At 59.6% G+C, this 25,481-nt stretch overlaps 1 protein-coding gene across 1 annotated transcript; it reads left to right on the forward strand.

Annotated features, from left to right (window-relative positions):
- The first annotated feature begins 650 nt into the window (after positions 1-650).
- On the forward strand, positions 651-24,305 carry NECTIN1 (nectin cell adhesion molecule 1). Its single transcript, XM_019546906.1, has 6 exons — positions 651-842; positions 5,665-6,061; positions 6,724-7,026; positions 7,519-7,636; positions 9,326-9,477; positions 20,801-24,305. Exons 1-6 carry the CDS (start codon positions 651-653, stop codon positions 21,343-21,345), a joined length of 1,707 nt encoding a protein of 568 aa, XP_019402451.1. The 3' UTR covers positions 21,346-24,305.
- The last annotated feature ends 1,176 nt before the right edge of the window (positions 24,306-25,481 follow it).

A 25,481-nucleotide genomic window follows, 5' to 3' on the forward strand; every position in this document is an offset into this window, starting at 1 on the left:
TGCCATGGTCTCGGTCCTGTTCCACCCCAACGTCGGGACATGGCCGTGGCCCCTGGGCTGCAATCACGTCACATCTGGCCACCCCCTGCCTCAGTCCCCATGCACTGCTTGCCCCCCTCTCTCTGCGCACCAGCTAAGCAGGTTCCTGATGGGGATGAATCCTGCTTTGGAAGGGAGACGGGCTGGGGAAGATGAGCCCGCAGCAGGAAGTGGGGCTTCGGTTAGTCATTACCGAGTCCTCTGTCCTCCATCAGAGCCAAGCCAGTGACTAAGCATGAGGTGGTGAGAGCTGCTGCCTCTCGGGAGAAGTGCGGGGCGAGTTTCTGAGGAATTATAATCAAAGCAGATTTTGCCCAGCAAGGGAAAAGGGGCAGCTCTCACCCTCTGGGCTGGGACCCAGCTGAAATCATTGCATCTGGCTGCTCCAAAATCCCCCTCCTCCGTGCTCTCAGTTGCATTCAGGGTCCTCTTTAACTTCCCCCCTCCCTAAAGCAGGCTCGGTGCTGCGGTGTGGCCTGCCCCAGAGAGAGCTGAACGACTCTGTCCTGAAGTGTGTCTAGCACAGCATGCGGCGCCGGCGGCGTGTGTTGGGGGCACCCAGCTGCTTTGGGGATGCTCTTCGGGTGCCGGAGGGAAGTGGGCAGTGAGGCATGAGATGCAGTCCCCACACCTTCCCCGTCACCCGCTTCATGTCGGCTGGAGGCACAAAGGCCACCAGTGCCTCTGACCCTGGTGACACCGGCATCAGCAAGGCAGATGCTGTTGCCACACCACGGGGGTGTCTCACCGGGCGGATGCCAAGGGCTGTTTCAGGGCCCTCGGGGCACGATGACTATCTGGGAGTAGGAGGAAGGGATCGGGGTGGGCCGGGCCCGCGCCGAGTTGTGCAAAGCAGTGTGGGGTTCACATGGTTCATGCTAACAAAGAGGCTTTGAATGGGTCCTCCGTGTTGCACCATTGCACACCGGCCCGTGTGCAGGAGGAAGGGATGGAGCCAGTGACCCCGGCAGTTCATTCCCATCCTCACACACCCAGATTGTGCCTCCCAGGCCCCGCCAGCGCCCCGGGGTGCTCTGGGCCGCATGCCAGGCAGAGCCGGCAGCCGTCCATGACCCAGTGCGTGTCTGAGAGCGGGGCGGTCTGGGACGATCCACACAAGCCACTTCAGAAGCTGGGGTCTGCACTGATGCAGTTTTGGGCCCAGCTGGCCCTACCCTCCAGCCGATGAAGTTGGTGAGATGACCTGGCCTGGGCGCTCTCTGGGGTACACGGCTAATTCTGCCCAGCAGCCAGGCTTGGGTCCAGACACCAGGCACCTAGAGATGTGGCACGGAGGCAGCAGAGAGCTGGGCCCGGCCCCATCCCACATGGCCCCCCCAGAAGCCGAGCTGGGGCTGTTGTAGTCTTGGTCTCTCACACGCTTTCTGAGTCCCGTCAATTATTTGTGCATTTGCCCTGATGAATTATTGAGCATCCCATGGGCCAAGGGCGCCAAGCCAGCCAGTCCCCATCACCTTGCAAGCTAATGCCCTGAGAGCCCCCGGGCTGCGCAGGAGCACGCTGGTCTCAGAGGTGGCTCTGCAGTGTCCTGCGATGTCCTTTGCTCTGGTTGACCCCACTGAGGCAGGGCTGGGACATCCCCCCTAAATCGGGGACAGGGGGGCTTTTCCTGCCCCTCCTAGGCGCTGGAGGGAGTCACTTGGGTGGAAACGTGATTTCCTCCCCGGGGTTGTTTTTCCTTGGATTCCTCCCCCTTGCAGCCTCTAGAAAGCTGGAATGTGTTTGCCTTTCCGAGGCGCGTGTAGGAGCCTGAACCCAGCCCTGGCAGCCGTCAGACGTGTGTGGCCAGCTCCTGGGCTGGGATCCGGTGGCCTGGCTCGGTTGGCGCGGTCGTGTCGTGTTTAGGACGTTTCTTCAGGATCACCCAGGTCCATGCATCCTGCTGACGTGTACTGGCTTGGCCCAAGTCCCTTATGCTTCAGATCCCAAACTGGTTGGGTCCCTGCTTCTTTCCCCAAGACTCCAGCCATGGTCGAGGGACTCCTCTTGGCTTGGAGAGACCTGAACCAAGCAGATCAATAGACCCTCCAAGACAGGACAGCAAAGCAGAGCTGAGTATGCGGAGGAGCTTCTTGGGGGATAGGGTTGTCTGTCTCTCTAGGACACGCAGCTCCCAGCATGGAGTCGTCTGCAGTGCTCTTGGGGAGCTCAGTGGACAGGGCAGGCCCTGGCTAGGAGGCACTGGGAGCTTGCTGGCCAGGCTCAGCCGCCGGCCGGGGGGTGTTGGATGCTGTCCACGTCCAGCTCTCTGGACTCTGCCTTGCACCTGGGCCTTGCTGCTGGAGGTCAGTCCACACCTCACGTGACAACGCCAGGGGCCCCGTTGGCCTGTGCAGTGGCCTGTAATGCATGGCATCGAGTTTTCCCTCGGTCCCACCCTTGGCCGTGCCCCTGGCAGGGAGGTGCTCTGGGACAGCTCCGCAGCTAAAGTCCACGGCCCGTCACGAGGTGCTCGAGTCCAGGCTTCCAGCCTCCAAACCCGTGCCCCACGGGTGGGTTTTGGGCCTTCAGGAAAAGCCGAGGCCCATGAGGTCACGGCGCCGAGGCAGGGCAGGAGCCAGCCGTGTCCTCACCCCAGCGCTGCAGCCAAGCGCTTGCTTTGAGAACCAGCTCTTGTTGATGAGAGATCTTGCCGGCGGCAAAGCCAACCTGCCTGGGCTGGCAGCTCTTCAGCCAGGAGGTGGGGCTGGCGCTGGGAACCCACCCACCTCTGGCCTCTCCGCGCACCTACCTCCCCCAGCCGGGAGCTGGCAGGAGGCTGTTCCCAGGCCCTTGGCTACGTGACGGCTCTGTGCGCCAACGAGCCCCCACACGCTCTGCGGGGATGTGAATGCTTCAGAGCCAGGCGGCTGGGCAGGGCTCTCCCTCCCCGTTGCAGGTGTGCGCAGCTCTCATCCCGGGAGAGGAAGCGGAGCAGAGCAAGGCGGAGGCAGTCGTTGCACCCCCACCCTTCCTAGAAACTCAGCGTGGTGCCGCGAAACACAGCGAGTGCAGCCTCCCTCTGCCTCCCACACTGATGCACCCCGAGCAGGTCCCTGGCCCCAGTGCCTGGGCATGCATGCCTGCCCTGCATTAGGAGCTGCCTTGCCCAGATGCGCTCCACGTGGCACTGGGGAGCTTGGTCCTGAGCCTTTCTAACCCAGGCGTGCCCAGGAGGGGCAACGCTCTTCACTGTCTGCCCTCACCCAGCATCTCAGGGCTTTGCTGCAGTGCTGTGTCTTCAGCTCAAAGGCTCCTGGCTGCACATAGCAGAGCGTCTGGTACTCCCAGCCATGCTGAGCAAGCGGCAGGGTGTGAGGTGGCCTGGAGCCGGATACAGGGGAGCGTGCCCAGGGCCTGAGCAGGCAGGTGTGACCGCAGCCGTGCTGGGGTCAGCGAACAGAAGTCTTTTGCAGGAGGGTGTTGGTGCTGCCCCAGGGTTGGCAGAGGTGGCAGCTGTAGAGGGAGGAGAGGGGCTGTGCGGCAGGCACGGAGCAAAATGCTGGAGGGGGCGTGCATGAGGACACATGGGCACGCAGTGTGTGCATGCAGGAGCTGTGTACACCTTGTGTGAAAGGCATGGGAAGGAGGATCAGCTTGCCCAGTCGTGTGCATACATGCTTGTAGGAGATTGTGCATGCACAGGTGTGTCTGAGGGGGCTCCGGGCACGTACACCTGTGTGCATGGCTATGCATTACTAAAGGCACCATGAGAGGTGGCGGGGCAGGAAACTGGCTGTAAAGTCTTCCTGTTCCTAGATTTCTTCCACTCCCCCTTATCTGCCTCTGGCCCCTCTCATTCACCCCCATCCCTTTCTCACCCCTCGCTCTGTACCCGCTCCCCACCGCTCTCCCCTGTCCCCTTTGCTGAGCGGCCGGCCCGGCTCCATTGCTGCACACACGTGCTCCAGACTCCTCCAGAAGGGTGCGAGCAGAACCAGCTTTTCCAGTTCTCAACAGTTTGTACCTCCATTGTGTTTCCAGTCTAAATACCAGCTGCATCATTTTTGGAGCCTTATCTTTAAGCACACAGCTTAGGGAGGACTGGGGGATGGGGTGGGGAGGGTAGCCAGCAATGAATCAAAATGTTGGGGCTTCTGGGAGACTTTTCTTTTCCCTCTGCAGGGAGAGGAATCACCTGAGACAAAATAATAATCATTAAAGAACATCGCACAACTTCCCCGCGCACCTTTCATCTCTGCTTTTCAAAGCCTTTGTGTAGCCCATTGCTTCATCTGCTTCCAAAATGCAGCGCCCCTGGGGTGGAACGAAGGAGGTTTTTGTTACAGGAAGGCGACAGGAGCAGATTGCAAGGGAGGAGTGTTCAGGGAGATCATTTGGGGTGCAGGGGCCTTGCCCCGCTCCTGTTCTGCCCACTGTGACTTTGAGAAAGTTCCTTCATTTGTTTGAAGAGGAGTTGGGCCGGTTTTTCATGAACGCAGTGTGTATGGGTCTTGGTACACGTGTGTGCTGGCTAGGGGTGGATGCGCGAGCAGTGCCTGGATGTGCCAACTAGATCATCCCAGCCAGGGCTTTGTCAAGCTGGGTCTTAAAAACCTCCAAAAATGGAGGTTCCACCACATCTCTAGGTCACCTGTCCCAGTGCCTGTCTACCCTCCTGATGAGAGAGTTTTTCCTAATATCCAACCTAAACCTCCCTTGCTGCAACGTGAGCCCATTGCTCCTTGTCTTGTCCTCTGTCCCCACTGAGAACAGCCCAGCTCCAGCCTTTTTGTAACCCCCCGCAGGGAGTCGTGGGCTGCTATTCAGTCCCATCTCAGTCTTCCCTTCTGCAGACTAAATCAGCCCAGTTCCATCAGCCTCTTCTCCCAAGTCATGTCCCCCAGCCCCCGAACCATTTTTGTTGGTCTCCACTGGACTCTTCAATTTGTCCACATCCTTTCCATGGGGGGGGACAACTAAACACAGTACTCCAGATGTGGCCTCATTGGTGCTGAATAGAGGGGAAGAATCACTGCTCTTGATCCGCTGGCAACGCTCCTACCAGGATGCCCTTTGCCGTCTTTGCAACAAGGGCACACTGCTGGCTCATGTTCAGTTTCGTGTCCACTGTCACCCTCGGGTCCTTTCCTGCAGAGCTGCCGGTGCATGGGATTGCTCCATCCTAAGAGCAGGGCTTTGCACTAGTTTTTTATTGAACCTCCTGATATTTCTTTTGGTCCAATCCTCCAATTTGCCAAGATGTTTCCCAAGTGTGAGGCGTCAGCTCTTTGTGCACCCTCCTGCCCTGCAAGGGTGATGAGGGGCTTAGAGTGCCCCTCGGATGCTAGCCTGCATTGGATGGCTGCTGGGAGTGTCCTGGGCGGCTGTGGAGGGGAGGGTTGGATTACAGCTGGCTATGGCGGATGGGGTGGAGTTTGCCCTACACCCAGCAGTGGGACTGGGAGAAGCTGCTGTTACCCCCACTACCAGGCCCTTGCAGGAGATGCCAAGAGCCCAGTCAGCCCTGGCATAAATAGCACCGTTACTCCAGGGGCTCCATCCTGCAAAGGGAATGGGCTGCATGCATCTACTTCCTAACAACCTACTAGATGTATGGGGCACCTGCAGGTCAGGGGGGCTGTGGGGGAGTCCCTGGCCTGGGGTGGGAGCTGGATGGGTTAGTGCCTCCGTATCGCCTCCCCTTACCCACCCCTCTGCGTCCTTGCAGGGCTGCAAGCTCAGACTGTCCTGGTCAATGACACCATCTCGGGCTTCATCGGGACGGACGTGGTCCTGCACTGCAGCTTCACCAACCCACTGCCCAACGTGAAGATCACGCAGGTGACGTGGCAGAAAGCCACCAACGGCTCCAAGCAAAACGTGGCCATCTACAACCCCGCCATGGGCGTCTCCATCCTCTCTCCCTACAAGGGCCGTGTCAAATTCCTGAGCCCCTCCTTCCAGGATGGCACCATCCAGCTGTTCCGGCTGCAGCTGGACGATGAAGGCGTCTACATCTGCGAGTTCGCCACCTTCCCCACTGGCAACCGGGAAAGCCAGCTCAACCTCACCGTGCTGGGTATGGCAGGGCCCTGGTCACTACCCTCGACCCACTGCCCTCAGAGCCCATGGGGTGCGGGGATCCTGGCTTTAAATCCCACCCCTTGAGCTCCTTCTCTGCAGTCCAGCCCCTGAAGGATGCCCCTGCTGCTGGTGGGGCTCAGGACACCTGGGCTCTCTCACCCACGTATGGCAGTCCCTTGGCATGAGTCGCTTCCCCTCTCCAAGCTTTGGCTGTTCAATCTGTAACACCAGGATGACAGCCCTGACCTATTTATCATGGGTGAGGCCAGGCAGGATTTGCCTGGGGATTTGCATTTTGAAAGACTCTGGGGACACACGAAGCGTGAGGTGGTGCTCTCCAGACCAGTCTGGTGTTGGGGGGAGTTGCCTTTGTGGGGTCCCACAAAGGGAGTTGCCTTTGTGGGGCAGGGGGTTGGACTAGATGATCTACTCAGGTCCCTTCCAACCCTAGAAACTATGAAAGCTGCCTCCAAGGGGGTCTCCTTGCTCCAACTTAAAGGTGTGGATTTGGAGCTCATCCTCCAGCCTGTGCTCACCCATCAAAGGTGACATCCTGCAAGGTTACTGCAGGTGGGAAGGTCGGCCAGGGCTGGGTCCAGGCAGGGGACATCTCTCACCACCCTGTTGTTCCCTCTTCTCCTTCCTGCCTCTCTGCAGCCAAGCCCAACAACTGGATGGAGGGTACCACGCGGCCCCTCATTGCCCGGGTCGGCATGACGGAGAAGATCCTGGTGGCCACCTGCACCTCCTCCAATGGGAAGCCATCCAGCAGCGTGACCTGGGACACCACGCTCAAGGGAGCGGCCGAGTTTCAGGAGATCCACAACACCAACGGCACCATCACGGTGATCAGCCGGTACCGCCTCGTGCCCAGCCGCGAGGCCCATCGCCAGCAGCTCACGTGCATTGTCAACTACCGGGGGGACCGCTTCACCGACAGCATCACCCTCAACGTACAGTGTGAGCACCAGGGTGGGGAGGGCCGCGAGACTGTAGGGCCTGGATCCACCAACCTGGAGGGGCGGGGGTGGTACCAGCTTTCAACTCCAAAAAAGGATGGAGCTGGGCTGTTCTCAGCGGGGGCAGATGACAGACCAAGGTGCAATGGGCTCAAGCTGCAGCAAGGGAAGTTGAAGTTAGATATTAGGAAGAACTTCCTCATGAGGAGGGTAGTAAAACATTGGAACAGGCGACCCAGAGACGTGGTGGAGTCTCCATCCTTGGGGGTTTTTAAGACCTGGCTGGGATGATCTATTTGGGGCTGGCCCTTTGAGCAGAGGGTTGGACTAGATGTGACCTCCTGAGGTGCCTTTGCACCCTTATTTTCTGATTCTATGATTCAAAGAGTGGGGAGAACAGGTGCTGCTCCTCTTCTCTGGGACGGGAAGCCAGCGGTCCCCTCGAATAACCACTGTCCTCTGCCCTGCCCCGCTCCGCTCTCCCCCCTCACAGATGAGCCGGAGGTCACCATCGAGGGCTTTGACGGCAACTGGTTCTTGAACCGCAAGGACGTGAAGCTGACGTGCAAATCCGACGCCAACCCCCCTGCCACCAGCTACCAGTGGAAGCTGTAAGTACCCGCCATCCTGCCTCTGGGGCAGCTACAGGCCATGCTAGCATGCAGTCCTGAGGGCATGCGAGGTCTTGGGCAGAGCAGGCTTTGCAAGCAGGAGGGTGGTGGCTCACATGGCCTGTCTCAGGTGGAGCTAGGGTCAGCTGGGGTACCACACTGCTCAGGGATGGGGGGTTTGTCCAGAGGGTCAGAAGTGGGTGCTAACACTGCCCTACAGATGGGAGCCCTCTTGGAGGCCACCAAGGGCACAACAGGCTGGGATGGGCAACCCCAGGGCCCCTCCATTGCAACCAGAGTGGTGCAGGCAGTAGGCGAAGAGCAGGCAGCTTCAACCTAGCTCAATACAGTATCTTGTGTTTTGGGTGGGCATTAACCGGGCAGCATCATGAGATAAGCTGACAAGGCCCCTGAGAACAGGGAGAGCTGGTGAGCAGGGGTGGCAGGAGGGAGCCAAAAATGCTGCCCACACTTAGCAAAGGCAATGCCTGCGCGGGGGGGCGGTATTGTCCGGTTCGGGGAAGAGCAAGCTGCCCCTCGGAGAAGGGCTGCAGGCCCGCGGTCCCTGGCACCGTGCAGCTGGATGCTGCGTGTTGTCTTCTGGCGCCGCTGGGGCATGAAGCCTCCATCTGCCGGAGCTCGCGTGGAGCAGCTCCTCCATCTGCCAGCACAGCCCTGGCTCGAAAGAGCGCAGCCACAGCACCACAAGGCACGCACGCCCACACATGCATGTGGAGGAGAGCCGCAGCGAGCGGTGGGACATGTCGCCCTGGCTCTGCAGAGACCCCCACCATCCTCCCCGCTCCCCAGGCCACACGTGCTGAGTATTTCCCCTGTGCAACAGTCAGGGAAACTGAGGCACGAGGCACTTGCTGTGCCATTTGCTGGGTCAGGCAACTTAGAGCGCACGTCCGGGCAGGATGTTCCTCTGCCGGGTCTGCCCACTCCCCTGGGAAGCTTGAGCAGGGGTCCGGGGATTTGCTGGCCTTTCCTGGGGGGGTTGGCAGACCCTGCGTCCATCCAGCTCTCCGTGTTCAGGCCCTAAAATCTAAACCTTTTCCCACCTCCCAGAGTGGATCAGATCAGGCAGGGAGGGAGGGGTATCCCCAGCATTGGCACAGCCAATGCTATATGAGAGGTCCCCAGAGTCCCGAGCCAGCCCATCTGGCCATAGCACCGGTCCTTCTACCCAAGACCCAGGCCCACATTGTCCTGCAGGGCTGGCGCGTCAGCTAACCTGGAGCGGCCCACCCGGATTTTACACACGGGGAAACTGAGGCACAGAAAGCCTCCTACCAGAGCTGGAGTGAGACATCTGATTCCAGGGGCTGGGCCCTGCTCAGACCAGCTGCAGGGTCTCTGTAGGGTGCACGATAGTGCCAGGCTTGGGATCAGGCAGAGAGCCTGGATCCAAAGGCTGGTGAAATCAGTGCATGGCTTCGTCAGGTTGGATTAAGCCGGAGTCGGGGGGAGAGCGGGGCAGGAGACTGGTGGAGGTGACCGGGCCTGGGCATTTGTGCTCTGAAGGGGCAGGAGGGATTGCGTGGAGCGAGGGAGCAGGGTCCCAATTCCCACCTCGGATCCGCGCGGCAGAGCTGTGACTTTACCAAAGTCTGGGAAGCCGCAGAGACGCAGGCGCACGCCACAACCCCCCACCTCTGGGAACCAACCCCCTCTGTCTCACTGCAGGCTGAACGGGTCGCTGCCCGAAAACGTGGAGATCCAGAACAACACGCTCTTCTTCAAAGGCCCCGTCTCCCACAGCCTGGCTGGGACGTACATCTGCGAGGCCACCAACACCATCGGCACGCGGTCGGGCCTGGTGGAAGTCAATGTCACAGGTAGGAAGACGCTCGGGGAGTGTGGGGACAGGTCTGAGCCACTGGTGAACCACCGGCCAACTCCCTCCAGAGCTTGCGTGAGCCTTTCCTCCCAGACCTGGGCTCTCCCCGGGGTCACGGCAGCCGTGGAGGCAGTGCTCTGCTGTTCCCTGCACTATGCCTGTGTGTTTCCGGAGTGGTTTTGGCTCGGGTTTTGTTTCATCTCCTCGTGCTCTCTCCCTCATACGGCAGAGCTGGTTTGATCTCTTCTCCCCTTGTTTTCCTTTCTGCTCCTGGTTCAAAGCGACTAATGGAAGCATTATGGCTCTGATGTGCAGTGAGAAATGCGGGAGGCGAGGACGGCTGACGGGAGCGGGGAAGGGAGAGGACAGTGGCGTGCTTCCTAGTGAAGCAGTTGCGTGCAAAGCCTTGCATGTGCAGGACTTGTGCTGGAGCCTGCTGCTCATTGTCACGGTCTTGGGATAGGCTCAGCTGATATCCCAGCAGTGCACCTTTCATTTCAATGCTTCTCTGCCACCTCCCAGAGCTGGGGGAGAGGCTGCAAGGACATATGTTGCTTCCTCAGAACTGCGGGACGAAGGGACATTGGAGGGTCTGGGCAGCAGGGAAGCAATGTCATGAGATGTCATGCGAGTCATAGAGAAAGGAGGTGCTATCTTGAACATTGGTCTAGCAAGGGTGTGCAGTGTCAGGGTTGTGTCAAAGGTAGGAAATCAAGACCCGGGTAGATGAAGCCTTGGCTGGGATGATCTAGTTGGGGCTGGTCCTGCTTGGAGCAGGAGTTGGACTAAGTGTGACCTCCTGAGGTCCCTTCCCACCCTCATTTTCTGTGTGACATCAGGAGAGGTTGGGATAACATGGAAGGTGGAAGTGAAGCATCATGCTTGCAGTTGATTAGCAGGCAGTAAAGAAGACATTGAGAGGTGATGGGCAACTTCCAAAAGGAAGATGTGATCTTGTGCATCTGCGTTAATGGCAGGGAGGGGAAAGGACATCACGGCTGAGAAAAGGAGGACTCACGGCTCGTGATGGTCTCATGGCTGAGAAAAGAAGGACCCTCTTTCATGATAGGCTTATGGAGGAGGGGAAGTGGATTTGCACAGCAATGAGCTGGTAGCCGAGGGCCCGTCTGCTTGCTCTGGAGTCTCGGTGTCTGCAGCGGGACGCGGCGGTGGGCGCCGGGGGCTGCAGCGGGACGCGGCGGTGGGCGCCGGGGGCTGCAGTGCCTGCACTCTGTGGCTGTACTGGGATGCGTCTTCTATTGGAGGGAAGTGACCGAACACCAGGACTAACATTGCCAGTGTTGTGCCCCCATCTGTGAAGAAGCCATGTGCCCTCAGCACCCTGAAGAGAAACCCATCTAGCTACCATGGTGCAAAGCAGGGTGCAAATGCCTAGATAAGCAGAGCTTAGCAGTGGCAGCCCCTAGCTGAGTGGAGATAGTGGCTGGTGTCTCAGAAAGCCCCTTTGCAGCCTGTTCCCTGGCAGGGGGCCACGGGGGCTTGTGACGAGTCACTGACCCTGAGTGAGAAGGGACCCCGGAGCTCACAAGCCTGCAGCCAGGTGGGCTGGGGAACAAGTGTGCCTTCTCCTTTCTGTAAGCACGACAGAGAGCCCAAGTGCTGCCATGTTATTACGTATGAGGACAGGGTTAATGAGGTGCGTGGCTGATGGGGGCAGTTTCCTGGCCTTGGAGAGTGTGACTGGGGAGGTGGGACAGGACTCCCTGCCCTGGCAGGTCTAGACAAAGGGCTTTGCAGCCTCAGCACACCCGGGTCCCCTTCCTGGAGCGGCCGCAGGGTGACCTTGGTCACTTGTCGGCACGTTGCCAGTTGCAGCCACCCCGAGCCCAGGGCTGGGTGCCAGGGGAGCACAGAGCCGTGCTAGCCCTGCCACCCCTCGCTGGGGCCAGCCCGCTCCAAAGCAGGCCCAGGCTTCCAGCTGCTTCGCTCTTTGGGGAGCAGCTGAGCCAGCTGAGGTCTGGGTCTCGGAGCAGCTGAGCCCCTACGGCTCCGACTCTCCCCTGGCCGCTGTGTGCTCGGCAGTGCTGAAAATTAGCCCCTGGGTGACTCCAAGCAAGCACCTGACATCAGGAGAGTGCTGGCTTTGGCATCCGTCTGCCCCAACTCAAGTGCAGGGGTAAGGACTTTTGCTTGCCTTTGTCGAGGGCTCACAGGGATGGGCATGAAGCGTGCCGTGCAGCTGCCAAGTGCTCTTCCTTTAGTACTGTGCCGACTGCTGCAGTGATGCTGTCTGTCTTGGGGCTGGTGCTGTTGTTCTGCTGGTATATCCTTTCCTTCCAGGGGCATTTTACTGGTAAAGGAAGCCAAAAGACTGAACCTCTGAGTCTGCAGCAGACAGAAGCTGCCCACAACGAGGTGGCTGCTGCGGGCGATGTGGGCAGCCGTCTGATAGAAACTGGGCTGAGACCCACTTGCATATTCCACGTAGCACCGGAGGCAATGGCCAGCGACCTGGGGCAAACCCGAACCAGGGATCAGGAAATGAAAAGTCCCCGTGCCACAGCTAGTGCCTCATCACGGGAGCCGGGGAGGGGAAAGGGGGACGTCCTGGGTGGCTGGTGGTCCCCAGCCCCTGGCAGCAGGTAGCCTGCAGCACCCTCAGGTGTGGTTTGGGGCCACAGGAGGTGACAAGGTTGAGCCTCTGGGTGACAGGGAGAGGGGATGTGTGGCTACTGCTATGGGCCAGAGAAGGCCAGGCTGGGACACCGGGCACAGTGAGCGATATTTTTATTAGAGCTGGTTGGAAAAATCTCTTTGCAGCCTCTTTTCCTTTTGGCTGGGGTCTGCTGGCCCAAAGAAGACATGCTCAGGGGGCCAGGGGTTGTTCTCCCACTGGACCAGCCTAGCACTGATAAGGGGGTGGTTGAACTCAGGGGACGTTCACACCCAGCTCCCATCGAGCCCCGCTGGGGACCCCTCTGAGGATGCCCAGATGGATGAGTTTGTAGCCCCAGGAGCCAGCTGCCTCAAGGGAAAAGTGCATGGAGTATGGGAGGGGGGGAACGAGGAGCAGAGAGCAGCAGAAACAGGAGCATCACGAGCAGTTTTTAAGAGCTGCAGCTTACCTGACAATTAGCACAGCAGGACGAGACAGCAGCAGCTCCCAGAGCCCTTTGGAGGGTGCGGGATAATAGGGAGGGAAGGATGATGCTGGAGATGGAGCTGGCTCCAGCCCTGATCTCAGCGGCACTCCCTACCCTGACTCCAGATTCACGCCTCCCTGGCCGGGATCAGGCCCTGGAAGGAGGAACAGCGCTAGTATCTGCTTTGGGGGCGGCTGGCTGTGGGGTGGGATGAGAGCACATGGAGGCAGGGAGTGATGGGGCGGGGGTGGGGAGCACCACTTTGGAGGGGATTAGCAGCTGACTCGTGAGGCCAGGAATGCACAAAGTAGAACCGCTTCAATAATTCATGGGATCTGAATATGTTTATCCTGCTCTCCCGAAGGGCCGATTAGGCCCGTGCTGGAGAGGGCTCAGCCCACCTCGCTCAGCTCTTTATTACAGGTACATTTGTTTGGGGTTTGCAGGCAATTTAGGGATTGTCAGTGGACCACGAAACCTCTTTCAAGAGCTGCATGCAATAAATGGAGCTCAGTCTAGCGAGCAGCCAGCCTTGAGAGCCCAGGAGAGGAGCCCCGTGCAGGCGGAAGCACGCGTGCCCCCCACCCCTGCTCCACATCCCTCGCAGGCTCTCCCACCGCCCCCGCCAGCCCGTACAGAGCCCCGTGCGTGCTTGGTGTAGCCTCCTTTTTGTGGAGCTGGTGATTTTTTTCCCCCGGGGAAAGGCTGCAAGCCGCTCGCTGAGTTCTGGAACATTAACAAGATGGATCCGGGGAAATTTCAGACTTTATTCCTGCAATCTGTTCACGTCATCCCTTCCGCTGCCTTTCAGGACACGTGTCCGTCTCGGCAAATCCATGTCGTGCAACATGTACCTATTTATCATGCCTGCTTGTGTGAAATAATAAGGGCCTGCTGTTCTAGCACGTGTCGCGGCGTGTCAGCGTGCGTGCCAGGGGGGACGGGTGGCCCCGCAGGGGAGTGGGCTCAGTCAGGCATGTGTCTTGGTGCATGCAGTGGCTGGGCACAAAGGCCCAGTTGTGTACCAGCACGTGCCCCCCAGCTTTCATGCATCGCTGCATAGCCCTGCCTGAGCCCATCCGATCATCCCATGCACATACGGGGCACACATACAGCTCCATTTGCATGCACGCTCATACATACATGTATGTGAGCCCGTTCTGACCCCGTACGCCCCGGTTCATGCATCAGCCACCATGGGCATTCCCCTTTCAAACATGCACATGCTGTATAACACATAGGGGCAAATGTGTTGCCAGAACACGGGGCACACGCACAGGTCTCCAAGCACGTGTGCTGCTATGGGAAGCAGTCGGCATTAGGGACAGCATTCTCGTGTGCTGGTTCCTGGTCTGAAAGGTGAGCTCATCCTCCCCATACAGGGTGTGATGGGCTGCATGTTATCGGGGGACATGTGGGTGTGTGGACATGCGTAGCAGCCCCAGCCTCTGTTCCCAGCAGGGCTGGAGTAGTGTTGTTGCAGGAAGCGGGTGGCCTTGTGTATAGACCTGGGGGAGCAGGAAGGGGCTGGGGACCCTGTGTGTGTGTGCCCATATTCAGTCTGAGCTGGCACAAGGAGAAAAGCATCCTGAAGCTAGCCCCCGAGCCCCAGGCAAACTTAATCAAAGCCAACGGAGACCAGCAGTGCCAGAGATAATTGGCACTGAGAGAGCTCGGGGGCTACCCCGCTCTCTCTGCTGAGCCCAGGGATCCCCCCGCAGCCTCCCCAGAGGATCCTTCCCTTGCCCACTGCCCGCATGGGAGCCCCCAGTGCCGGCGGGACCCCAGGAAGGGAGCGCTTGCTGCACGGGTGTTGGCTCTGCACGGCGGGAGGCAGCTGGGGAAGGGGGTCAGGGAGGCATCCGAGCCCCGCTCCTGCCGCTTGCTCTCGGCTGGGAGCCAACCTCATGCTGCAGGGCCAAATGGTCAGGAAGGAATTCTTGCCTCCGGTGCCCGAGCAGCCAGCTGTGCCGGGGTTTGTTAGATGCGCTTTAATCTGCCTCGGGGACTGGATGGGTCGGCCGCAGCACATCAGGCAGGAGCAGCCAGGACGCTGCACGGATGCTTGCGAGGTGGAAGGGGTTTAGAGGCAGTGGGGAGCAGCAGGAGGGGAGGGGGTGGTACACAGATGGACAGACAGTTTTAATGTCTTCCCCGCTGCCCTGCTTCTCAGCCAGGCCCTTAGGGCAGTGCTTGGATTTAAACACCCACCAATTTTGGTCTGCGGCACTGGAGCCTGATTCCTGCTGTGCCCAGTGCCCGCGGCCCCAGCGATTGTAGGGCTCTGCCCGGGGTGTCTCCTAAGCAAGCCCTGGCTGCTTTGGGGGAGTCTGATCGAACTTCCTAGGCAGTGCCCTGCAGAGCATGGTACAGGCTGGGAGTGCCGTGCATTCGTGGCCGCCGGCAGGGCAGGATTGTCCTTGCCCCATCCTATTGCTCCATGCCCAGCGGACTCGCACCCTGCTTCCCAACCCCAGGCACATCTCTGCTTCTGGCCAGCCCTGAAGAGCCCGCCCAGCCCCTGTTGCTTTGCGTGTGGATACGTGTCCTGCTCTGCCCTTGGCTCCTGGAGCTGGCAGGGGCAGGCAGAGGAGGGAGAGGCAGAGGACAGGCTGTGGTCCCGTGTTTGCTCTGCAGCCCGGGAGTTATTTACTCACCGGCTGTGATCTCATCCAGGCAAGGTCACCGGGCACAGCCTGTGGGGCTCTTGTAAGCCGTGCTCAGGCTGATCCCAAGCCCTCTGTGCAACTCAGAGCCGCAGAGAAAGTCCTTTGCAGGAAGCACCGAACTGCAGCTAAGAAGCTCACAGCCTGTTGTCGCAGGTGCATGCAAAACCAAGCCTCCTGTCCAGGCAATCCCTGGGGGCTGATTTAGGGGAGAAGGGCCAGGCCAGGAGGGCCCATGCAGTGGTTTGCAGTCCTTTTTGCTGCATCTCCCCCTGAGGCAGGGCAGGGGGGTGGGGGGTGGGATTTGATGGACGGGCAGTAGATGACCTGACAGAGAGATTAAGACCTAAGACACGTTTGGCATCTGTCCGGAAAGCCGTCACATTGTGACGCGCCAGCGGCAGCTGCTCGGCTTCTGGATTCGTTTCCAGCGGTTCCCCTTCCCCCACGCGCCGGCACAAAGGGAGTGGGAATCCCACCGGAGGGTGGGAAATGCAGGGCCTGGTCCACCGATGGGGGGAAAGGAGCACGTCTGCATTGATGCTGATTTATGCCCTGAAGTTTCTGAGGAGCAACTGGCTCCCTCTTTCTTTCCAGCGCCATGGGGGTCGTGTCCAGCAGCGCAAAGGTGGGTTTCCAAGTGGGCTTGGGCTGGGCTCAAAGCCCTTTGCGTTTGGAGGGGCAGCTGCACTGACCTTGAGGACTGAAGATTGGCTGTGGTTGAAACCAGGTCTCACCTCCAGATGCCCAGGATTTCAGGGCGGTGTGGAAATCAGTGGGACACATGAGTCTGGCCCCAAAAGCAAATCACAAGAGGCCTGGGTCTTATGCCCCAGGGGGAGGGCAGCAGAAATCTCTCCATCAGCCCCAAGGCCACACATTGACCCCCACCCCTCAAGCCCACCGCACAGCAGGTCCTCTTCCCAGCAGCGCTTGCTGCCCAGGAAAACCAGGAAACCTGCCGTGCTCAGTCTCACACATCCTCATGATGGAGGATGTCGGGTGTCATCACTGTCATCCTCATCAGCTGCTACCGATGTGTTGCTAGTGTTGAAGTCTCAGGAACTTCAGTGCCAGCAAAAGTCACAGCCAACACCAATCTTGTCTTAAAGAATAACCATAGGCTTGGTTCAGTGACAAAGATTCGGGCAGGGTTATTGTCTGCAAGCACAACCCTAATACTTTTTGGCCTGACAAGTACATCAGATGAAGAGTTCAGTCATTTGTACCAGTGACAAGTAGTTAGCACGACACTACGCAGGCTCCCCTACGAAGTTCCCATACTTTCCAACCCTCCTTTAATACAGTGATCAAAACAAGTTACGTATTGCATTTCATCTGTATCTTGAAAGTCTCTAACTTTCCTGTACCATGGGCTTGTCTCGCATCTGGACCTGGGGGTTCCTGTTCGAGTCTCATCATCCTGGTCCTGGACTGTCCCGCACCTTGTACAGCCCTCTCCCCCTCCCATCGTCTGGCAGGAGTGCCCATCTGGCCAAGCGCTGTGTGTGCGAGGGGTTCGTGCATCGGTCAGGTTTGCTGGTCAGTCCACTCTGGGCTGTGCTTTAGCAAAGCCTTTATGCGAACAGTATGTGTATCAATCGTTTGGCTATGCGCACAGCCCGTGTACATGCACACACACCACGCACAACCCTGTTGGAGGAACAAAGCTGGTCAAAGTCCTGTGGTTGTTTGAAACGCTAAGTGATTCCTCCTTACTTTACGGCCCAGCATGTTGAGGCGGGTTTGTTTCTGGCAGTTGATATTGTTTCGATCACAATGGTCTCTGCGTTGGCTGAGCAGGGGCCGGCGGGAGGGGGAGGCTTAGCAGAGTCGTTGTTCTTGCTGGATGCCTGGACTAATTAAAACCACCCCAGAGATGCCGCAGCTCAGCCGGCTCCAATCAGATCTGCCAGGTGGGGATCAGAGGTAAGGTCCATCCAGGTCCTGGGTTGCTTAGAGCCTTTTTTGGCTGCAACCGCCCCAGGTGATGCGGGGAGGAACTGCCCATTTGCAAGCAGCCTCAGCCTTGTGCTTTCAGGGGGCAGCTCGGGGACAGGAGCCCTAAGAGGCTGAAAAGGAGAACGTGGGAATGGGACCCGAACGGGGTTGGGTGTTGAGCTGCTCTCCAGGGCAGCACTGCCACGGTCCAGGGCATCCATGGAGGCCTCCCTGTTCCCACCCAGTCCCTTGCACTTCCCGGGTGACTTAGGAATGGGGAAGCCATGGTGGGGGCATTGGTTTGGGAGTAGTGAGCTCCCCCAAACTGGCGGCAGCCCCATTGTCCTTCCCTCTGGGGGGAGCAGGGGGCTTGGCACCGTGCCCAGGCAAAACCCAGAGCGACCCCCTCTTTGCGCTCCAGCTGCTGCTGCTGAGGCCTGGCTGCTGGCACCGGGACAGGGAGCCCGGCTGAATGCAACAGCTGGCAGCGCGGGGGGGCGGGAGCCGGGGGATAGTGTTGCAGCGCTAATTCCTAGGCACACAGCGCTCCCTGTTTCTGTGGGGCTGGGGAAGGGGGCAGAGCTCCCCGCTCCCCCTTTCACAGGGGCTCTGTATCTCTCCAGACTCTTCCTAATGGATTTTGCACGCGGGGCCCAGCGTGTTCAGCTCTGCCTCCGTCGCTCTGTTTCCAGGGCTGGCGCGGGCACGGACTGAGAAGGGCTCGAGACCCCCATGAGCACATGGCAGCGCCGGCTGGGCTGCCCCAGACAGGCCCCTGGCTGGCATCAATGCTGCTCCCTTCCCCAGCAGAGAGAGCGAGCTGGGGAGAGCCAGGATACACCCTGCAAGGATCCGGCTCCTTGCAAATAATTAATTGACTGGGGAGGGGAAGGAGAGGCCAGCATGGGCTAAGGAGCTGCCAGCATCCGTCTCCCAGCTGCTCCAGGTGTGCCCTGGGAACGCCCATTGTGTGAGCCCCGGATGGGCGCTGGCGACCGAAGATTGCAGGTGAATGCTGATAGCAAACAGATGCCCAGCCCAGGTGGGGAGCGAAGGCGCAGGGAATCGCTCGCACGCCACGCTGGGTAGCGGAGCAGGGGGTGGCCGTGCGCCACGCTTCTCATCTGCCTTGGCAGAGCAGGCTCCAGGCCCAAGGAGCAGGCTCCTGGCTGGGGGAGTGGGCAGCTGGCAGAGGGACGCTAGCCGTGCAAAGAAGGAGCTCAGGGAGCTGGAAGCAAAGCTGCTGTGTCCTTGCAGTCCTGAGGCACAGCTGGGCACAGCGCCCAGTGACCGTCTCTTGGTGGTGTGGGCACCTGGCCCTGGGCTGTCCCCAGCCCTGAGCTCCTGGAGGAGGAGGAGGAGGAGGAGGAGGAGGAGAGGGCTCCCCAGGGTGCAGGTCCCAGGAGAAGGGATCAAAGCTGCTGCGGAGATGCAGCCGTGCGGGCTGTGCCCCAGACAGCTCTGGAGGCCAGCACGGGTCTGTACCGCCATCCCGTGGCAGTGCGGGGGATGGCTGCATTCGTGGCTTCCCAGGCTGCGGGCCACGTCCCCAGGGCTGCCTCCTTGCCTGACCCAGGGCTTTCTCCCCCTGTCCCCACTCTCGCCCTCTCTAGCTCAGCCTGGGGGCAGCAGGGGAGGGATGGCAATGCAGACAGTGCAAAGCACATCATCTCTCCTGGTTCAGGCCTGTTTTCCCCTCGAGCACCAAGGCTGCCATCCAGGGAGGATTTATTGTGGAGCACCGTAGCTTCCCCTGTGATGAATGCGTGCATCCTGACCGCAGGCTAGCGGGAGTCTTGAAGGGGCAGTAGCCCAGGGGGTTGCAATGGCCTCATTCAGTGGCCGAGCAGAGCCCCTTGGAGGGAGGACAGTGCGGAGCCCGCACCACCACAGCCCGGGCCCTGCTCCAGCCTGGGGTCTCAGGGCAGCACGACCCGTGAGGACATTGAGCCACTCCCTGCCCTTGTGCTAGGACACGCGTCTGGTGTCCTGCCCGTCCGTCTGTCGGCCTGCTGTCCTGGCCTCCGTCGCCCTTTGCAGGGTTATTTGGGGAAAAGAAGGGGAAAAGAAGGGGAGGTCAGCGCTGGAGGGGGGAGAGGAGCTGCCAGGCTGCTCGGTGCCCGTGGGCTTGGCACCGCACTGGTAAAGGCCAGGGCTAAGCCTCCATGCTTCAGAGGCCCAGCAGAGACGACTGGGGAGCGTGGGGCCGGTCACTTTGTGCCAGGATTGTGCCAGCCTGGAGGAGGAGAGGGCAGAGAGGGGAGGGGCAGAGGCTGGTGCCAAGAGGAGGCAAAGCCCATAACCTGCTGCATGCCTCAGTTTCTCCATCTCTGGGAAGGGGGAGAAGGGAGCCCTGGGGCAAAGAGGCAGTGTGGGACCTTCGGTCAGGGATTAATTCCTAACTCCTGCCTCAGATGTGAGCTCTCTGGAGCAAAGGGGATGGAGACAGGCCAAGGCTCCCTGCTCCCTTTGCACGAGCTTTACTCCCTCCTGCAGCCTTGGGCCCGGGGCCAAAGCAGACTCAGGTTACCTGGGGCAGAGCCCCTTCCCTGAGCACTCAGGACCCAGCACCCTCAGCTTCGTCAAACATAGGGGCAGCTCCTGGCAGGACTGGGTGGGCATTAACCCCTTCAGTGCTGAAGGCTGTCCCACCCCCATCCCAAGGCCTCTGCTAAAGCCTGCTCCATGTTCGCTGCCACTGCCTGGGAGAGGTTTGGGAAGCCGGTCCTCAAACCAGCTGGAGCTTTGCTGGGACGGTGGCCCCGTGGTGCGGCCAGTAATGCTCTGAGCAGAGCCAGAGGCTGTCACGGCACCCAGGGGCCCGTAGCTCAGGGTGCGCCAACGTCTGGTCTATGGTAACGGGAAATGGAAACCACGAACGCGGCGAACCAGGGAGAAGGGCTCGGTGTAGAGTTTCCTTCTAAGTAGGTCAGGCCTTCTGCAGGGCAGGATTAGCACCTGCCATGCCGCTGCGCCAGCCGGCTTCCTGCGACCGGAGCTCGTATCTCCATGCTTCAGGGCACGTGTGAGCAGTGCACGGGGCCAAGGAGGAGAGGTGTCATTGGAGGGCACGCGCATGGTCGGGGCTTCTTCGTCTCCCTCTGCATCTCAGGCCTAGCCTGGGGTCCATGACAGGGGGTGGGCTGGGGGGAGGGAGGGCCAGCAGCTGGCCCACGGGTGGCGGAGGAGGTACACGCCGCCATGGCTCAGTCCCACTGCAATGCCCGCTCCTCCGGCTGGCGCTCATCTCCCCATCGTGGCTGCACCCCAAAAATCGTTCGGGGGCCACAGGCAATCAAAAGACGGCAGCAGGCAGAGTCGGGGTGGGAGGCGATCGGGGCCTCTGCGGCAACGGCGGGGGGCCGCGGTGTCCGGCGCGGCTGGGCCCCTGCATGCTGCTGGCTGGCGGTGGCGTGACGTGGAGCGGCACGGAGAGCCCGGGCGCGTGCCCCGCTGGCGGTAGGCGCCTTCCCCACCCTTGTTTTTCCCTTCCCTGTTCCTTATCCTCATCTCCCCCCACCCCACCCCCCGCTTCAGGGCCGGCTCGGACCGAGGGCGCGTTTCCACGCGGACTGACACTGTTCCCCCTTCCATCTCTTTTCCTACCCAGAATTCCCCTCCACCCCGCCTCCGAGCAATGACCGCAAATCCGTGGCCCAGCCCAGCCTCCCCACGGCTGTGATTGGGGGCGTGGTGGGCGGCGTCTCCCTGGTCCTGGCCGTGGCCGTGGTGCTCTTTGTGTTGCTCCGGCGCCGGCGTCACACCTTCAAGGGCGACTACAGCACCAAGAAGCACGTGTACGGCAACGGCTACAGCAAGGCCGGCATCCCGCAGCACCACCCGCCCATGGCGCAGAACCTGCAGTACCCCGACGACTCGGACGACGAGAAGAAACCGGGGCCGCTGGGCGGGAGCAGCTACGACGACGAGGACGAGGACGCCGGCGGCGGGGAGCGCAAGGCGGGCGGCGCCAACAAGTACGAGGACGACTCCAAGCGGCCGTACTTCACGGTGGACGAGGGCGAGCCGCACACGGAGCCCTACGACGAAAGGACACTCGGCTTCCAGTACGACCCCGAGCAGCTGGACATGGCCGAGAACATGGTCTCCCAGAACGACGGATCTTTTATTTCCAAAAAAGAGTGGTACGTGTAGCTCGCCCCCCACCCTCTCCTTGACCCCGCGCCCTCCCACGCGTGCACACACACACGCCCGCCCGCCCGCACGCTCCCCTCACCCCAGCGGGGCCCTGCCGCGCGCCTCCCGACCCCCGTGCTGGGCCGAGGGGCGCGGGGACACACCTGGCACGCACGCCCGCGCGCACGCCAACACCGCCGCCCGGCCCGAGGGACCTCCGCAGAGACTTGAGCGCCTGCCACGAACTCGGAGGCATCGGGAAGGGATGGGGGGGGGGCTGGTCGCTTTGCTTAATTGATCATTTTGGGGATGGGGTCCTGGGGTTTTTTGTTTTGGGGGGTTTTTTTTGGGGGGGGGGTTGTTTTTTGGATTTTTTTACTTTCTCCAAGGCCTTTTGTCCCCTTTCTGTGGTGTTTGTATTGATCAGTGGCTTAGGTGTTACTCTTTGCTTTAAACTACTACTGGGCAACCTTGTATATTATCCCCCGTTTGTGTCCTTCAAGTGTCTCTCAAGTGTCCCTTGAGCCCCACTGGGCCCGGAAACGTGGCCTCTCGTTTCCACCCCCCCTTCCCCGAAACACTGGATTTGTTTGTACGTTGTCTTCTTACTTGTGGGGGGAAGGAATTCACGGGAGAGCCAAGTGTGCCGGAGGGCAAAAGCACAAAGCAGCGAAGACCGAGATGCCACTCGAGAGGTTGACGTTGATATTTTCATTTGGTTCCTTTAGAAGGGGTTTGGGGGGGCATTTCTATTTGGTTTTTGGTGGCGTTTCCATTGCCCACAACACACCTGAGAAGATCCATATTGCAGCTGGGAATGCATAATAAGTCCATTGGTCCTAATCAAAGGAAATTAAGAAAGCCAAACTCCCCCTTCCCTATCACCACCCCAGGTGCATGAGCTGATAGCGATGTGGGGAAATGGAGCTGCCATTCTCCTATGATTGTATCATTGTATTTTTCCATTTGTTTTAGTGGTTAGAAGCAAAACAAAGGACGGGCAGCCCAGGCGCGTGCGATGTTTTTATCGCTTGTATTATTATTGGGTTTTTTGCAGTCTTTTCAAATGGTGCAGGGGGTTTGTACCAGCCAGCAAGAGGTTCCCACTCTCCTGGCTTCCATGTGTGGGGTGTCCAGCACCCCGTGCCCCTGCCCTCCGGCCTGGCATCACGGAGCCCCCAGGCCATGATCCAAGTGCCTTCGTATGCAACGGGAGTCTCGGGGGGGACTTCAGCAGGCATTGGATCGGGGCTGTGGTCTGCACACTGCAAGGGCTCTGCCATCACCACTTTTCCCCCTTCCCTTGGGTGGGATGCGGCGCTGCCGTCCGTGTCTCCATCAGTCACCGCCCCTGCTCTCAAGGCCGTGCCTGGATCTGCTTGGGCTGGCCTTTTCACGGGCCGGTCTCAGCAGACAGGCCAGGGCTGCATGAGCTTCTGCGCTGGGCTCATCTTCCTGCCGCCGGGGTGTGATGGGGTAGCGCAGCCTGCTGCTAACTGTGGATAAATAGGATCCAAGGCCCCAGGGCTGTCAGTCCAACACTGGCCTTTCACCAAGATGAGCTTCACCGGGGCTTTTATTCCCCCCATTTTATTAAATGTATAAATGAATGTGTTGTGTGAAAAGACGTCCACTTCCCAAGGCGTGTTACAGGGAGCAGGGGATCCTCTCCTCCCACACCACTCCACGCCACGGGGATCACTGAGCACCGGGAGAAGGTGACTCTCTAGCATCAGCCAGGCTCCGCATCCTGGTCCTTTGGACCGTGGCACCCAGCCCCTCCTGCTAGGGCCCGAGGCAGGTCAAATCAAAGCTGAGCAGAGCCATCTGCTAGAGTCCTCTCTTCTTGCTGTGGGTAGACCGAAAAGAGTGCCTCCATCCAGGAAGACCCACAGACCTCAGGGTATGGGTCTTGGGGTCTCGTTTCCTTTTCCTTCCTGTACTACTGAGCAACCACCTGAGAAAAGGAAATGGAAACCCCCGCATCCCCCCTGACAAGGTGCCCATTATGCGGGGTGCTGCAGATCAGCAACGCCTGAGGCCACCGAGGTCCCCTCAAGCTCGGCCTGTGGTGCTTAGGGATGGGGAATCGCCCGTCCAGGGAGGGTCTAATGCAGCCCATCTCAGCACCAGGCTGCATTAGACTCTCCAGGGACTACGACACCGTGCCCCAGTGCTCCCATTTCCCTCTCCAGTCCCCTCCTAAGCAGCTATCTCGGTTACCTGAGGTCCATTAGGGTTAGAACCTTGTCCTGCAGATGAGAGCTCAGTTTACAGCCATGATGCTACTGTTTTTTGAGTGCTAGGAGGCCCGCTAGGCAGGGCCGGCTAGATCCAGGGGAGGGTGGGAAGCAAAGGCAGCACAGGCGAGCTTATTCTCAGACAGACCAGTGGCTCTGGAGAGGCAGATACATGGTGGGGGTTAGTTGGCAGGTGATACGCTGCACCCACGGGTGCTCAGAGCTACCATCTTCTCTGGGTCAGGGCTCCATGGCTCCCCTGCCCTCCTCACCTATGCGTTTTCCTGGGCACACGAAGACCAAAAGGGAAGAAAGGACACCATTCCCACACAGGTCCTTGGTTGCTGGGCCCACCCCAGTAAAGCCCCCGGCTTTAGACATCCACAGTCCCGCTGCTCTTTCTGGAGCCAGTTAATTAGCAGTGCAGCTCTTGGGGGACCCCCGTTAGCATGGCCCACTGATTCCCTGTAGCAAGGCAGAAGGAGCCTCTTGAAAAATGATCCATTGACAATTAGTCTGAGATCTGCTACTGCATGGGACAAAACCCCTACCCGGGAGCACATCCAGCCTCATGCAGTTGGCGGCCAGACCACATCGATCCACGAGAAGCTGCTGTAGGGAAGCCATGCACACCTTGGGGCTGGCAGGGGATGTAGCTCTTGACCCCTAGCTTTGCACTGGGAGCGCTGCCCCTTGCTTTGCAAAGTGCCTCTGGGATTTGGGCACCTGGCTTCTACTCGTGGCAGTGGTAGCCTGGCATTCAACTCCCCTCAGCCCCTCCATCCATAGGCAGGGAGACTCACCAGGCTGCTCCTAGGCTTCTGCCCCAGAGCCCCAGGAAGGTGTAAGGGGTGGCTTGCCCCTGCATGAGGCCTGCAAGAGGGGGAGGGCCTTTATATCCCTGTGGGCAATGGGAATTGGGGGCTTGGAAATAGGTTTGGGGGGGGCTACTATTTTAACAGGTAGCAATCATCAGTCAGAGCCAAGGCTCCAAGAGTAAATTGGATGCTTATCTTGCTGGGATCCTATGACCCCAGCTGACTTCCTGCCCTCTGGGTGGGGGGCTGGACTCGATGATCTCCCGAGGTCCCTTCCAGCCCTAATGTCTATGAAATCTATGAAATCTATGAAATCTAGTGTGTTTCTCAGTGTTTCCTGGAGTCAGAGGGAGACAGATCCACCCTGCCTCGATATGTCCATCTCTCCACTATCACTTTGGCTGACCCTGTGGCAGCCCCACTGAGCACAGGGAGCAGGGCATGGGATGGGCTATGTTTCAGCCCCATGAGCTCAGCCAGGCCTGGTTCTGTAGGGAGGGTGGAAGGTCCTGCCCCAGGCTGATCTGGGAGGGGATCCCAGGGCACCACCTCCCCAGGAGCTTGCTGCTGGCACGCAGAGACAGGAATCCCCAGGCTAAAGAGTAGCCTTGATCACCGAGCAGCAGGGTCCTTTCAGCCCATCAGGATACATGCCAGGGGGAGAAGGATGGTAAATCTAAGCCATTTCCTCTGCCCCATGCACAGTGATCTGTGCTGAGCACAAGCCTCTGCCTTGAGACTCGCATTGGCCATGTGAGGATGTCCCAGCTGCCTTCCCATCAGAGTTAGCCCTCACAGCTTACCCCGATGCTGCTGTTTCCCCTAAGCTAATCAGATTTTTCCCCCTCTCCCTTTTGCAAATCATTTTCGTTCAGCTGCGGGGAGGAGGGGAGAGAAACCTGAAGGTTTGCAAAAGCAGCAAGCCAACCAGCCTCGCTCCCAGAGCCAAACGGATGGCAGAGAGGAGAGAGACAAGGCAGCCATTGCCTGGTGGCTTGGGAATAGAGCCAGGGAAGGGGCCTGCCCATGGTTAGAGAAGGGGACAGCACTGGGGGGCAGCATGTACTCATCACACACATGCTCCACCTGGAAGGCA

The sequence above is a fragment of the Crocodylus porosus genome, unplaced genomic scaffold (genome assembly GCF_001723895.1).
Source record: "Crocodylus porosus isolate Cpor-Errol unplaced genomic scaffold, CroPor_comp1, whole genome shotgun sequence".
Taxonomy (NCBI): Eukaryota; Metazoa; Chordata; order Crocodylia; family Crocodylidae; genus Crocodylus; species Crocodylus porosus.